Source organism: Lolium rigidum, chromosome 4 (assembly GCF_022539505.1).
Source record: "Lolium rigidum isolate FL_2022 chromosome 4, APGP_CSIRO_Lrig_0.1, whole genome shotgun sequence".
In the NCBI taxonomy this organism is placed as follows: domain Eukaryota; kingdom Viridiplantae; phylum Streptophyta; class Magnoliopsida; order Poales; family Poaceae; genus Lolium; species Lolium rigidum.
Genome location: NC_061511.1, coordinates 157,809,325 through 157,825,056, shown reverse-complemented (window position 1 = coordinate 157,825,056; position 15,732 = coordinate 157,809,325). Strand labels below are relative to the sequence as shown.

Here is a 15,732-nt window from a genome sequence, read left to right as displayed (position 1 = left end):
TTTCTTCTTCATCACTACTACTCTCAACTTCATCTGAAGAATACTCTTCCTTGGTAATTAGCACAATCCTTATGAAGGCCTTGATGGCGTGTAATACACACGGTCCGTTGGGAACCCCAAGAGGAAGGTGTGATGCGTACAACAGCAAGTTTTCCCTCGGTAAGAAACCAAGGTTTATCGAACCGGTAGGAGTCAAGAAGCACGTTGAAGGTTGATGGCGGCGGAGTGTAGTGCGGCGCAACACCGGGGATTCGGCGCCAACGTGGAACCTGCACAACACAATCACAGTACTTTGCCCCAACGTAACGGTGAGGTTGTCAATCTCACTAGGCTTGCTGTGTAAACAAAGGATTAAACGTATTGTGTGGAAGATGATGATTGTTTGCGAAGAACAGTAAAGAACAATTGCAGTAGATTGTATTTCAGATGTAAAGAATAGGACCGGGGTCCACGAGTTCACTAGTGGTGTCTCTCCCATAAGATAAACAGATGTTGGGTGAACAAATTACGGTTGGGCAATTGACAAATAAAGAAGGCATAACAATGCACATACATATATCATGATGAGTACTATGAGATTTAATCGGGGCATTACGACAAAGTACATAGACCGCTATCCGGCATGCATCTATGCCTAAAAAGTCCACCTTCGGGTTATCATCCGAACCCCTTCCGGTATTAAGTTGCAAACAACGAGACAATTGCATTAAGTATGGTGCGTAATGTAATCAACACAAATATCCTTAGACAAAGCATCGATGTTTTATCCCTAGTGGCAACGGCACATCCACAACCTTAGAACTTTACGTCACTTCGTCCCAGATTTAATGGAGGCATGAACCCACTATCGAGCATAAATACTCCCTCTTGGAGTCACAAGTATCAACTTGGCCGAGCCTCTACTAGCAACGGAGAGCATGCAAGAACATAAATAACATATATGATAGATTGATAATCAACTTGACATAGTATTCAATATTCATCGGATCCCAACAAACACAACATGAAGGATTACAAATAGATGATCTTGATCATGATAGGCAGCTCACAAGATCTAACATGATAGCACAATGAGGAGAAGACAACCATCTAGCTACGCTATGGACCCATAGTCCGAGGGGTGGACTACTCACACATCGATCCGGAGGCGATCATGGCGATGAAGAGACCTCAGGGAGATGATTCCCCTCTCCGGCGAGGGTGCGGAGAGCGATCTCTGAATCCCCGAGATGGGATTGGCGGCGGCGGCGTCTCTGGAATGTTTTCCCTATCGTGGCTCTCGGTACTGGGGGTTTCCCGACGAAGGCTTTAAGTAGGCGGAAGGGCAGGTCAGGGGCGTCACGGGGGGCCCACACACTAGGGCCGCGCGGCCAGGACCTGGGCCGCGCCGCCCTGGTGTGTCGCCACCTCGTGGCCCCACTCGTTTCCTCTTCGGACTTCGGAAGCTTCGTGGAAAAATAGGCCCATGGGCGTTGATTTCGTCCAATTCCGAGAATATTTCCTTACTAGGATTTCGAAACCAAAAACAGCAGAAAACAGCAACTGACTCTTCGGCATCTCGTCAATAGGTTAGTGCGGAAAATGCATAAATATGACATATAATGTGTATAAAACATGTGAGTATCATCATAAAAGTAGCATGGAACATAAGAAATTATAGATACGTTTGGGACGTATCAAGCATCCCCAAGCTTAGTTCCTACTCGCCCTCGAGTAGGTAAACGATAACAAAGATAATTTCTGAAGTGACATGCTATCATAATCTTGATCATACTATTGTAAAGCATATGAGATGAATGCAGCGATTCGAAGCAATGATGAAGATAATGAGTAAACAAATGAATCATATAGCAAAGACTTTTCATGAATAATACTTTCAAGACAAGCATCAATAAGACTTGCATAAGAGTTACTCATAAAGCAATAGATTCAAAGTAAAGGCATTGAAGCAACACAAAGGAAGATATAAGTTTCAGCGGTTGCTTTCAACTTCAACATGTATATCTCATGGATAATTGTCAACACAAAGTAATATAACAAGTGCAATAAGTAAACATGTAAGAATCAATGCACACGGTTGACACAAGTGTTTGCTTACAGGATAAAAAGAATAGGTAAACTGACTCAACAATAAAGTAGAAGATTGGCCCTTCGCGAGAGGAAGCATTGATTACTATATTTGTGCTAGAGCTTTTCATTTTGAAAACAAGAAACAATTTTGTCAACGGTAGTAATAAAGCATATGTGTTATGTATAAGACATCCTATAAGTTGCAAGCCTCATGCATAGTATACCAATAGTGCTCGCACCTTGTCCTAATTAGCTTGGATTAACACGGATTATCATTGCATAGCATATGTTTCAACCAAGTGTCACAAAGAGGTACCTCTATGCCACTTCGTACAAAGGTCTAAGGAGAAAGCTCGCATTGGATTTCTCGCTTTTGATTATTCTCAACTTAGACATCCATCACAGGGACAACATAGACAACGAGATAATGGACTCCTCTTTAATGCATAAGCATTCAACAACGGTTAATATTCTCATAAGAGATTGAGGATTAGTTGTCCAAGCTGAAACTTCCACCATGAATCATGGCTTTAGTTAGCGGCCCAATGTTCTTCTCTAACAGTATGCATACTCAAACCATTTGATCATGAAAATCTCCCTTACTTCGAGACAAGACGAACATGCATAGCAACTCACATGATATTCAACAAAGGTAAAAGTTGATGGCGTCCCAGAAACATGGTTACCGCTCAACAAGCAACTTATTAAGAAATAAGACACATAAGTACATATTCTTCACCACAATAGTTTTTAAGGCTATTTTCCCATGAGCTATATATTGCAAAGACAAAGAATAGAATTTTTGAAGGTAGGACTCAAGTAATTTACTTTGGAATGGCGGAGAAATACCATGTAGTAGGTAGGTATGGTGGACACAAATGGCATGGTTATTGGCTCAAGGATTTGGATGCACGAGAAGAATTCCTCTCAATACAAGGCTAGGCTAGCTAGGTTGTTTGAAGCAAACTCAAGTATAAAAGGTGCAGCAAAGCTCACATATGAACATATTGTAACTATTATAAGACTTTACATTGTCTCCTTGTTGTTCAAACACCTTAACCGAGAAAATATCTAGACTCTAGAGATCAATCATGCAAACCAAATTTTAACAAGCTCTATGTAGTTCTTCATTAATGGGTACAAGGTACATGATGCAAGAGCTTAAACATGATCTATATGAGCACAACAATTGCCAAGTATCACATTATTCAAGACATTATACCATTTACCACATGCGGCATTTTCCGTTTCCAACGATATAACAATGAATGAAATAGTCCAACTTCCGCAATGAACATTAAAGATAAAGCTAAGAACATATGTGTTCATACGAAACATCGGAGCGTGTCTCTCTCCCAAACAAAGAATGCTAGGATCCGATTTTATTCAAACAAAAACAAAAACAAAAACAAACGAGACGCTCCAAGTAAAGCACATAAGATGTGACGGAATAAAAATATAGTTTCACTAGAGGAACACTGATAAGTTGTCGATGAAGAAGGGATGCCTTGGGCATCCCCAAGCTTAGACGCTTGGGTCTTCTTAAAATATGCGGGGATGAACCACGGGGGCATCCCCAAGCTTAGACTTTTCACTCTTCTTGATCATATTGTATCATCCTCCTCTCTTGACCCTTGAAAACTTCCTCCACACCAAACTCAAAACAAACTCATTAGAGGGTCAGTGCATAATTCATATATTCAGAGGTGAAATAATCATTCTTAACACTTATGTACGTTGCACAAAGCTACTGAAAGTTAATGGAACAAAGAAATCCATCAAACATAGCAAAACGAGGCAATGCGAAATAAAAGGCGAGAATCTGTCAAAACGGAACAGTCCAGTAAAGACGAATTTTTAAGAGGCACCAGACTTGCTCGGATAAAAATGCCCAAATTGAATGAAAGTTGCGTACATATCCGAGGATCACGCACGTAAATTGGCAGATTTTTTAAATTTTCTACGAGAGACTACTGCTCAAATTCGTGACGAGCAAGAAATGCTGTTCCTGCGCGATAATCCAAATCTAGTATTGACTTTACTATCAAAGACTTTACTTGGCACAACAATGCAATAAAATAAAGATAAGGAGAGGTTTGCTACAGTATTAACAACTTCCAAGACTCAAATATAAAACAAAGTGCAGAAGTAAAATAATGGGTTGTCTCCCATAAGCGCTTTTCTTTAACGCCTTTCAGCTAGGCGCAGAAAGTGTGAATCAAGTATTATCAAGAGATGAAGCATCAACATCATAATTTGTTCTAATAATAGAATCATAAGGTAACTTCATTCTCTTTCTAGGGAAGTGTTCCATACCTTTCTTGAGAGGAAATTGATATTTAATATTACCTTCCTTCATATCAATGGTAGCACCAACATTTCGAAGAAAAGGTCTTCCCAATATAATGGGACAAGATGCATTGCATTCAATATCCAAGACAACAAAATCAACGGGGACAAGGTTATTGTTAACCATAATACGAACATTATCAATCCTCCCCAAAGGTTTCTTTATAGCATTATCGGCAAGATTAACATCCAAATAACAATTTTTCAATGGTGGCAAGTCAAGCATATCATAGATTTTCTTAGGCATAACGAAATACTTGCACCAAGATCACATAAAGCATTACAATCAAAATCATTGACCCTCATCTTAATGATGGGCTCCCAACCATCTTGTAACTTCCTAGGAATAGAAGTCTCAAGTTTTAGTTTCTCCTCTCTAGCTTTTATGAGAGCATTTGTAATACGTTTTGTATAGGCCAAATTTATAGCACTAGCATTGGGACTTTTAGCAAGTTTTTGTAAGAACTTTATAACTTCAGAGATGTGACAATCATCAAAATCTAAACCATTATGATCTACAGCAATGGGATCATTGTCCCCAATATTTTGAAAAATTTCAGCAGTTTATCACAAACGGTTTCAGAGTTTTAGCGAGTTTCAGGCAATTTTGCACGCTTTGCACTAGGAGTAGAATCATTGCCAACACCAATTATTTTACCATTGATAGTAGGAGGTGTAGCAACATGTGAATCATTAACATTACTAGTGGTGGTAATAGTCCAAACTTTAGCTACATTATTCTCTTTAGCAAGTTTTTCGTTTTCTTCTCTTTCCCACATAGCATGCAATTCAGCCATCAATCTAATATTCTCACTAATTCGAACTTGGATGGCATTTGTTGTAGTGACAATTTTATTATCAATATCCTTATTAGGCATAACTTTCAATTTTAAAAGATCAACATCGAGGCAAGTCTATCAACCTTAGAAGCAAGAATATCAAATTTATCAAGCTTTTCCTCAACGATTTGTTAAAAGCGGTTTGTGTACTAATAAATTCTTTAAGCATGGCTTCAAGACCAGGGTACACTCCTATTATTGTTGTAAGAATTCCCATAAGAATTACCATAACTATTACCATTAGCAGAAGGATATGGCCTATAGTTGTTACCAGAATTATTCCTATAAGCATTGTTGTTGAAATTATTACTTTTAATGAAGTTCACATCAACATGTTCTTCTTGGGTAACCAATGAAGCTAAAGGAACATTATTAGGATCAACATTAGATCTACCATTCACAAGCATAGACATAATAGCATCAATCTTATCACTCAAGGAGGAGGTTTCTTCAACGAAATTTACCTTCTTACCTTGTGGAGCTCTTTCAGTGTGCCATTCAGAGTAATTTATCATCATATATATCATCAAGAAGCTTTGTTGCCGCCCCCAAAGTGGTGGACATAAAGGTACCTCCAGTAGACTGAATCCAATAGGTTCCGCGAAGAAAAATTCAATCTGCATAAAAGGTTTGGATGATCATCCAAGTAGTTAGTCCATGGGTAGGGCAATTCTTTACCAAAGATTTCATTCTCTCCCATGCTTGAGCAACATGTTCATTATCTAATTGCTTAAAATTCATTATGCTACTTCTCAAAGATATAATTTTAGCGGGAGGATAATATCTACCAATAAAAGCATTCTTACATTTAGTCCATGAATCAATACTATTTCTAGGCAAAGATAGCAACCAATCTTTAGCTCTTCATCTTAAAGAGAAAGGAAACAATTTTAATTTTATAATGTCACCATCTACATCCTTATACTTTTGCATTTCACAAAGTTCAACAAAATTATTAAGATGGGCGAGCAGCATCATCGAGAACTAACACCGGAAAATTGCTCTCTCATAACAAGATTCGAGTAAAGCAGGTTTAATTTCAAATAATTCTGCTGTAGTAGCGAGGTGGAGCAATAGGTGTGCATAAGAAATCATTATTATTTGTGCTTGTGAAGTCACACAACTTAGTATTCTCAACAGTACCCATTTTAGCAGTAGTAAATAAAGCAAACTAAATAAAGTAAATGCAAGTAACTAATTTTTGTGTGTTTTTAATACAGAGAACAAGACAGTAAATAAAGTAAATCTAGCAACTAATTTTTGTGTGTTTTTGATATAAGAGCAAACAAGCAGTTAATAAAGTAAAGTAAAGCAAGACAAAAACAAAGTAAAGAGATTGGAAGTGGGAGACTCCCCTTGCAGCGTGTCTTGATCTCCCCGGCAACGGCGCCAGAAAAATTGCTTGATGGCGTGTAATACACACGTCCGTTGGGAACCCCAAGAGGAAGGTGTGATGCGTACAGCAGCAAGTTTTCCCTCAGTAAGAAACCAAGGTCTATCGAACCAGTAGGAGTCAAGAAGCACGTTGAAGGTTGATGGCGGCGGAGTGTAGTGCGGCGCAACACCAGGGGATTCCGGCGCCAACGTGGAACCTGCACAACACAATCAAAGTACTTTGCCCCAACGTAACGGTGAGGTTGTCAATCTCACCGAGCTTGCTGTAAACAAAGGATTAAACGTATTGTGTGGAAGATGATGATTGTTTGCGAAGAACGGTAAAGAACAATTGCGGTAGATTGTATTTCGAGATGTAAAGAATAGGACCGGGGTCCACGAGTTCACTAGTGGTGTCTCTCCCATAAGATAAACGAGATGTTGGGTGAACAAATTACGGTTGGGCAATGACAAATAAAGAAGGCATAACAATGCACATACATATATCATGATGAGTACTATGAGATTTAATCGGGGCATTACGACAAAGTACATAGACCGCTATCCGACATGCATCTATGCCTAAAAAGTCCACTTTCGAGTTATCATCCGAACCCCTTCCGGTATTAAGTTGCAACAACAGACAATTGCATTAAGTATGGTGCGTAATGTAATCAACACAAATATCCTTAGACAAAGCATCGATGTTTTATCCCTAGTGGCAACGACACATCCACAACCTTAGAACTTTCTGTCCACTGTCCCAGATTTAATAGATGCATGAACCCACTATCGAGCATAAATACTCCCTCTTGGAGTCACAAGTATCAACTTGGCCAGAGCCTCTACTAGCAACGGAGAGCATGCAAGAACATAAATAACATATATGATAGATTGATAATCAACTTGACATAGTATTCAATATTCATCGGATCCCAACAAACACAACATGAAGGGTTACAAATAGATGATCTTGATCATGATAGGCAGCTCACAAGATCTAACATGATAGCACAATGAGGAGAAGACAACCATCTAGCTACTGCTACCCATAGTCCAGGGGTGGACTACTCACACATCGATCCGGAGGCGATCATGGCGATGAAGAGACCTCCGGGAGATGACTCCCCTCTCCGGCAGGGTGCCGGAGGCGATCTCCTGAATCCCCCGAGATGGGATTGGCGGCGGCGGCGTCTCTGGAAGGTTTTCCGTATCGTGGCTCTCGGTACTGGGGGTTTCGCGACGAAGACTTTAAGTAGGCGGAAGGGCAGGTCAAGGGGCGTCACGAGGGGCCCACACACTAGGGCCGCGCGGCCAGGGCCTAGGCCGCGCCGCCCTACTGTGTCGTCGCCCCGTGGCCCCACTTCGTTTCCTCTTCGGACTTCTGGAAGCTTCGTGGAAAAATAGGACCCTGGGCGTTGATTTCGTCCAATTCCAAGAATATTTCCTTACTAGGATTTCTGAAACCAAAAACAGCAGAAAACAACAACTGGCTCTTCGGCATCTCGTCAATAGGTTAGTGCCGGAAAATGCATAAATATGACATATAATGTGTATAAAACATGTGAGTATCATCATAAAAGTAGCATGGAACATAAGAAATTATAGATACGTTTGGGACGTATCAGGCCTCTTGTCCTTCTTACCCTTGTTGTAGAATTTCTTGTTTGGAGCCTTTGAAACTTTGCTCTTGTCCTTGGGAATGAGCTTTCCACCACGAGTTTCCCTATGCTCATAGGGGCATTGGGCGATGAAATGGTTCTTGTAACCACAATTGTAGCATGTTCTTGTTTTTGGGCACAAACCCTTGAACCCACTTGAGTTGTTTCTCTTGATATTGTCTTCCTTGGCCTTGGATGGATCAACCCAAAAGGTTTTTGCATGGAATGCCATGTGGTCATTGTAGTGGTATTCCAAATCATCCGGATAGGACATACTCCAAGATGTCCTATATGGTTCTTGAGGGTTCACTTCCCACGGACTTGACCGCCAAGGCAAGGTTGGTCCCTCTTGACATCCCAATAGCTCGATTGCGAGAATCATGAGAGTTTTGCTCGAGCACCTTGAGAGCTTGCAACTCGTGCACCGCTTGTTGAGAAGTGAGAGAGGAAAAACATTCTCTCCCAACAAGAGTCTTGACATCAACGGGTTCAAACAGCATCATGCAGTCAATATACTTATCTTTGATCCAAGAGTCATCAATGTGTACGGCACCCACATTCCGGAAAGCATCGGCAACGGTGATAAGTCTTCTATACATGACTTGATGATCTTCATCCGGTAGCCTCATGAATCCTTCGACTTGATTCCGAAGGGCATTATACTTGTTCCTTCTCATGCTTTCACTTCCCATGCAACCAGCGGCCAAACCATCCCAAGCTTCCTTGGCGGTGGAGAAATTCCGAACAAGAGACAAGTCCTTTGTTCCCACACTAGTTTGAATCATGTGCAAGGCAATGTCGTTGAGTTGATTATCAACCTCTTCTCTTCTAGTCAACTTGTCGGGGTTGTAAGGCTTGAAGCCTTCCAAGATGATTCTCCAAAGTTCATTGGAGGCACTTCGAACATGAGAGCGAAACTCAAATTGCCATGTATCGAAATCTTTATCATTAAACTTAGGTGGGTCGCCCCAAATGTTTATATGAGGATGGGGAACCGGAATATCGGGGGAGCGGAAAGGTGGAGGCACATTATGGTAGCTCCCACCCTCACTTGTTTCTCTAGGAGAAGTAGTGGGGTTTTTATTATTTTCTAAGTGATCACTCTCCAAGGGTGTGGTAGAGGAGGGTGAGCCCGAAGCATCTCCCTTTTCTAACCCACTCTTGTCCCTTCCCTCTATGACGGGGATGACGGCGGGAGCCCGCGGAAAAAGCTCGGAAATCATTTTTCTCATGCTTTCCATTTGAGCTTCCATGGAGGACCTCAAGGATGTTTCCAACGACTTGAGATCATCCATAGAAACCGGCTTTGCGGCTCCTTCCGTAACAGTATCGCCCGGCATACTCTTAGGTGGTTAAGCCCGAAATAAGAGTCGAGGCTCTGATACCAATTGAAAGGATCGTATGCCGCACCTAGAGGGGGGGGGGGTGAATAGGTGCTAACCAATTTTTAGTTCTTTTTCAATTTAGGCTTGACACAAAGGTAAATTCTCTAGATATGCAACTATGTGAGTTTACATATATGACAAGGTTAACCACTAAGCAAGATATAGCTACGCAATATATAGGAGATATAATAGGATAGAGGTAACCGAGAGTGGAGCACGTGGAGACACGGAGTTGATTCCCGTAGTTTCGTTCCTTTGCAAGAAGGTACGTCTACGTTTGGAGGAGTGTGGTTGCTATGAAAGCCAAACCAACGCCACGAAGGCTTCACTCGGGTTTCTGTGAGCAATGCCACGAAGGCCTATCCCACTTCCACCAAGGGATTTCCTCGAGGCGGAAACCGGGCCTTTACAAGGTTCTTGGGGCACACATCCACAACCAAATTGGAGGCTCCCAAATCTGTAACAACACAACAATCAACAAGAATACATCAACAACAAACAACTAGAGATTCCAAATGGGAACACTAGCAAGAGGGCCCTCAAGCATATGAGGGGGAAAAGCAAATCGCTTAGGTGAGGATGTAGATCGGGGTCTTCTCCTTCGAATCTCCAAAGATGAAGAGCTTTGGTTGGGTGGAGGAGAAGATCTTGAAAATCTTGTGTTCTTGAGGTGGCTCTAATGGTGGTGAAGCTTGGCAGATTTTTGTGCAATGATTGAGCAGGTTGGAAGGAGGAAGAAGTGGGGGGGGGGGGTATAAATACCCCCTCTCAAAATCCAGCCGTTGGAGATCTTCGAGGGCCGGATAATCCGGTCTAAGTTGGGGCCGGATTATCCGCCCCTCCCCCCCCCCCGAAAAGTCCGGCCCTGGGAAATTCCGGGCAAAAGTCCGGCCAAAAATGCGGCCCATGTCCAGGGGAGTACTGAGCCACTTTTCCAAAAGTCCTTAGCCGATTTTGGGGCCCCGGATATTTTGCAAATATCCGACCTGGGAAAAAATTTCTGCTGCTTTTTGTCTCGTTTTTCCACACAAGATACCCATATACATGTATATATATATTCTCTGCACCACTTCATCAAACATTAGTGTATCACATATATTGACATCAAACACTCCAAAACATAATGTGAGAGATGTTCTTTCAATTGTATGCTATAACAATACCTTAAATATGGATAAAAACAGAGGCAATGCAACATCGGTGCTAGTCTTGACAGTAAGGCTTCTAAACAACAACCGCCAGCCCATCACTACTAATCAAATGCAATAAGGAAAAGATTTCCTTGGATTGCGATGAAATAAGAGCACACTAAGGAACTACTTCTCAATGTTTCCTTTTCCGATATTAAAAGAAACTTAGCTCTTTACATCTAGAGATGAAGAGATGAACCTTGATTGAGATTTACTCAATAAGAGACATAATAGAGACCTTGATTGACAAATTTAGATCTTCTTATCGCAAACATATATTTAGAGACCATGAGTGACATTTACTCAATAAGATAGCTAAAGTTTCGCGGTATACATTTCTAAAATATCAGAAAAGCCATAAGAACATGGAGTTCGAGTGAAAGGCTCTTAGCTTACCTTTGCTATGATTATCATGCGGGCATCCAAACACGGATGCCGCCCAACTTGCCCAGCCCACCGTTTACCAGAGCAGTCGCACGTGTCGCGCAGCAGCCCCATTCGGTCCGCTACACACCGCTCCACCCGGAGTCCCAAAGCTCGCAGCCGCTCGTCGCCGGCGGAATGCTCACCTACCCGGGCGATCCTCGGGGCAATCCGCCGCAGCACGGGGCGCTATCATCCCTCTCTACCTCCGCTGCGCCCTTCACTGTGGCCGGGCCCCATCCCGCAGGCCCAACATTTCCCAACCCTAGCTTTGCTGTCCCCGCCGCCCCTTCCCTCAACGCGGCCGCCGAGTGGGGGGATCCGTCGTTGATGGAAGCCCGCGCGAGTTTCATGGCCCCAGGCGCCGCCGCTGCTGCCTCACTAGGGCATACTGGTAACGCCTTTACCCGATATCAACTCCAGTTACTATACTGCTTACTGAACTTGTGAGGATACATGCGGAAATGTCTCAGCACCTATTACTTGCTCAGTTGCTTGCGGTTCATGCGTCGCATACACCCGTTCATATAAATGTTAGGTGAATCGACGCAGTGGTTCGATCCATTGTTGAATGGTGATACTAGCAGGCAGTAGCATATCATATGCAGACAACTGAAACCCAGACACCGTTTACACGCGTAAACCACTCTGTTGCAATTTTACTTGCATGCTTCTGCGAGTACCATAGTTCAGAGAGTACGATTCCGATATTTCACCTTACTGTTTTGGCATATCGAAGGATTTTAACTGAAGGGTATGCATACATTTGTTAGATACTGCCCTGGTGATGAAAATAGAAGAATTGGTGGTACCGGCAGATTTTATTTTTTGCTTCGTAGGCGTTTGGTCATAAGCAACTCAGAATACCTACTTAGCTACATGCGGGATATGTATACCCGTGTTATTTAGTTAACAGAACAGAACAGAGCAGCGCTTGTATCTGATCATGTTGGTTTCATGATTTCTGGCAATGTTGTACATATTGTAGGTGAAGTTTTTGATAGTGCCCCATATGGCATATACTCTGAGTATCACTTCGGTAACTTTGTTGACACGCATCCCTTAAGATCAGAGAACTCGGAGTTGATAAGTGAGAAGCGCCCAGGAACTTGTGGAGAAACTTCAGAGGCTCTCTCTAATGGTTTTGGACTATCATCTCGCTGTCAGCAACAGAGTGCCTTCGCGAGTATATTACTCGATGGTATTGGTGCTGAAAGTGTAGGATGTTATTATCCGCGACCCGTTCCAAATCAGGATCCTTCAGGCTCTGCATCAAGTCTCATCAGTGGTGCTCCTGCGGTTCCTGTTAAGAGTCTGACAAGTGAAGGGGTACTTGGAAATAATTCTTCTCAAGCAGCAGAGGCAGAAAAAACTGCAGACACTCAAACACTTGTACAAGAAGGTCAAGAACACTCTCACTGCCATCCAGATGCTGAGCGGAACATGTTCCAGATGTCTGACTCCAGCTCTAGGAATCGAGCAATATTTCTAGAGCTAATGCACAATTTGTCAGCAGTTCTTGTATCTACTTGCAATGATGGTTCTTCATTACATGAATATGAAAAAGAAAATCTGAAATCAATTATTCGGAATCTGAAAGCTGTTAGTTCCAAAGGAGGCAAGGTATGCTTTGCAAATGCTTTTATGCCACATATTTAACTCATATCATAATTTAATAGACCATAGACCAGAAAAACTGCCAGATTAAAAGAGCTTACCAAACTAAGTACAATAGGAGTATATCCAGTTTTGCAGTCTAAAACACTATACCTGCAACATAGCTTCCCCAAACCGGAAAATGAACTCAGAAATAAGACAACCAAAATGTCCATACTAAATGTCACACAACACTATATGTTTGTCCAGACTACTGTCGTAAATTATATTTTATGAAAACCATAATGTAATTGGAGAACTTGACATGTCGTACTTCGAACTCAGTGAGAATTCAGAATACTGATTTTGAACTGATGCAAATTATGGAAGTTGTTAGATGTCCATCTCCCAACGTAACCAATGCTTGTTATGTGCGTATATGATTCATATTCTATGGAAAACATGTTAATTTTACTTCTTTGACCTGGTACAGTGTTATTATATGGAAGTCCATCCAGCTTTATATATAAGTATGATACGGGACCTTTGCAATCTTCTTTTATTCACACATTTCTCTGTTTGGTTGCAACAATAAGAATTCACCCCCTTTGAGTAAAATTACAAGTTTTCGGATATGAATCAAGAAATGGACATCTTTAACTCTTTTGCTTGTTCCCTTTTGTGGCGTGCGAAAGAAATCTTGCTTTTTAGACTTTAAATACGGATAAGGATTGTTTTTGGTTAGTTTTTACTCATTGCTTTCTTTTCCTGTCTTGTACAAGGCTACATTAAAAGGCGATGATTGTTTGAGAAACTCCAGTCAACTGAGTTGCTTGAGGAATAATTTCTCAGTGGCAATCCCTGAACACTCGGTGTCAACGAACACGGATTCAGAATTTAATGCCTATTTTTCACAGGTAACTTCGGTCACTATTTGAATATGATACCAAAATTCTGTTCCGTTCAGTGCATGTACTATTTGGTACATGCCACTGATTTTTAATTCGAACCAATGCTACCTTTTGCCCAGTGCATGCACCTTATATTGTACTCTTGCCTTCAGGCTTTTCCTAAGCTCCCAGAAGATAAGATGCTTGATGATTCTGAAGTTTCTCAAGTGTCAATCTACAAAAAATTGTGGATTGAAGCAGAAGCTTTAGTGTGTAAACTCAAATATGAGCTTCAGGTTACCCGTATGAAGCTTGCAGCAAACAAAGGCCACAACACAGAAACAGGTACCAAGATGTGATTGTGGTTTACTGTATTTGGATATTTTTTCGAGATTCTCTACATGCTTTAATATCCTTACTTACATACGTAACTTATTTTGGTCAATGCAATTCCTATTGACCCACCAGAAGGTGCTAAGGCCCCCGGATTACCTGTATGTGGTGGCAAACCATATAGTCATGCCGAAGCAAGCAGTGGTCCTGCGCCACTGCCGCCTCCTATATTGTCTCCAAGGTCCATTATCGCTACAAAAAAGAGCATCGTGAATGAGGTTGATGACACAGTGGATGGAATGTTTGCTCGACTGAAAGTTCTAGAGTCCCGCCTTGACACTTTAAGCTCTTTGGGTGAGAACAAGTATGAGGAGCAACAAAGAGAGAGTGATGGATCATATGCAGTTGATGATGCTGTTTTGGCAAGGTTACGGATTTTGAAGTCCCGTGCTGATAATATAACCTGCTTGGGTCTGGAAAGCAGCAAGCAACAGAGAGATGCAGGCACAAATATGTCAGATGAGATTGATGATGCAGGTGCTGAAGTGTGTACTCGCTTGGAAGTGCTAGAGCGGAATTTAAGGTCATTGGGTGATAACAAGTGTGAGGAGCAGCAAAAAGAAAGCAAGGCATCATCTTCAGTTGGAGATCGTCTTTTACCGAGGCTACAAATTTTGAAGTCTCGTGCTGATAATATACCCTCTTTGGGTCTGGAAAGCAGTAAACAGCAGCTAAATGCAAGCATGGACATAGCAGATGAGGTTGATGATGCTGTTATGGCTAGGCTTAGAGTTCTGAAGTCCCGTCCTGATTTGGAAGCATCCTCAATTGCTGGGAACGTGGAATGTGTTGAGGAGCACCCTTGTACTGTAGGGCTGCAGGTCCCTAGCTGTCAGCCACCTCCATCACCTGCTGCAGTGTTAGAGAAAACAACATTGCCATCGGCGAGCGAGCCACTAGAGATAACTGGAGAGACTCCAGCGATCCCGACCTTTCCGTCTATCGAAGTACCGCTTTTGTTTACGCATAAAGGTACACCTTCACAGCTTGAGAAAGATCATTCAGGGTTGGTAGACGATGCCCTGCCTCCTCCGGCGCCATTGTTAAGTGTGCCCCAGGAAGTCGGGGGTTGGCACATAAGATTGCAAAGGTTAAGCGCCATCCGCGTTTCCGGCTACCTTCCAACATCAAAATAAAACGTCCCATCTCGGATCAGTGGGCACGTGCTATATTGCTTAGGAAGCTGGGCATGGTAAAAGACGATGAAGTGGATGAACATGCCATAAACAGGTGTGTGGAGATCTTGCAGGTTTCGTTTCCTAAAAGCTTGATCCAGGCTATTTTCTGCGGTAAAGACTTGGTGAAGGGCACTCCTGGTGAGCTGTGGGGTATCTCGGCCTCTGACGTTGTCTTCTAATTTCCGCTTCCCTGTTTGTGGCGCAACCGTGCAAACTAGGGGCCTTTGTAAGCCTCTTCCTCAGTGACGCCTCGCTAGGTGTGTTATTATTATAGTGGTGTATCTGTGTGGTTTAAAGCAGTGCATCCCGATGTGTAAGATAGTTTTGTCGTAAACCAAAAACTTCTTGGCTTTCAACTGTAGGGGGCTCCCATCTTTGCAGTGC

At 42.2% G+C, this 15,732-nt stretch overlaps 1 protein-coding gene across 1 annotated transcript; it reads left to right on the top strand.

The window, feature by feature from the left end:
• The first annotated feature begins 11,300 nt into the window (after nucleotides 1-11,300).
• LOC124647687 lies at nucleotides 11,301-15,306 on the top strand. The gene is made up of 5 exons (XM_047187589.1): nucleotides 11,301-11,685; nucleotides 12,280-12,914; nucleotides 13,670-13,804; nucleotides 13,951-14,122; nucleotides 14,246-15,306. The coding sequence occupies exons 1-5, from the start codon at nucleotides 11,301-11,303 to the stop codon at nucleotides 15,304-15,306; spliced, it is 2,388 nt and encodes a 795-aa protein (XP_047043545.1).
• The last annotated feature ends 426 nt before the right edge of the window (nucleotides 15,307-15,732 follow it).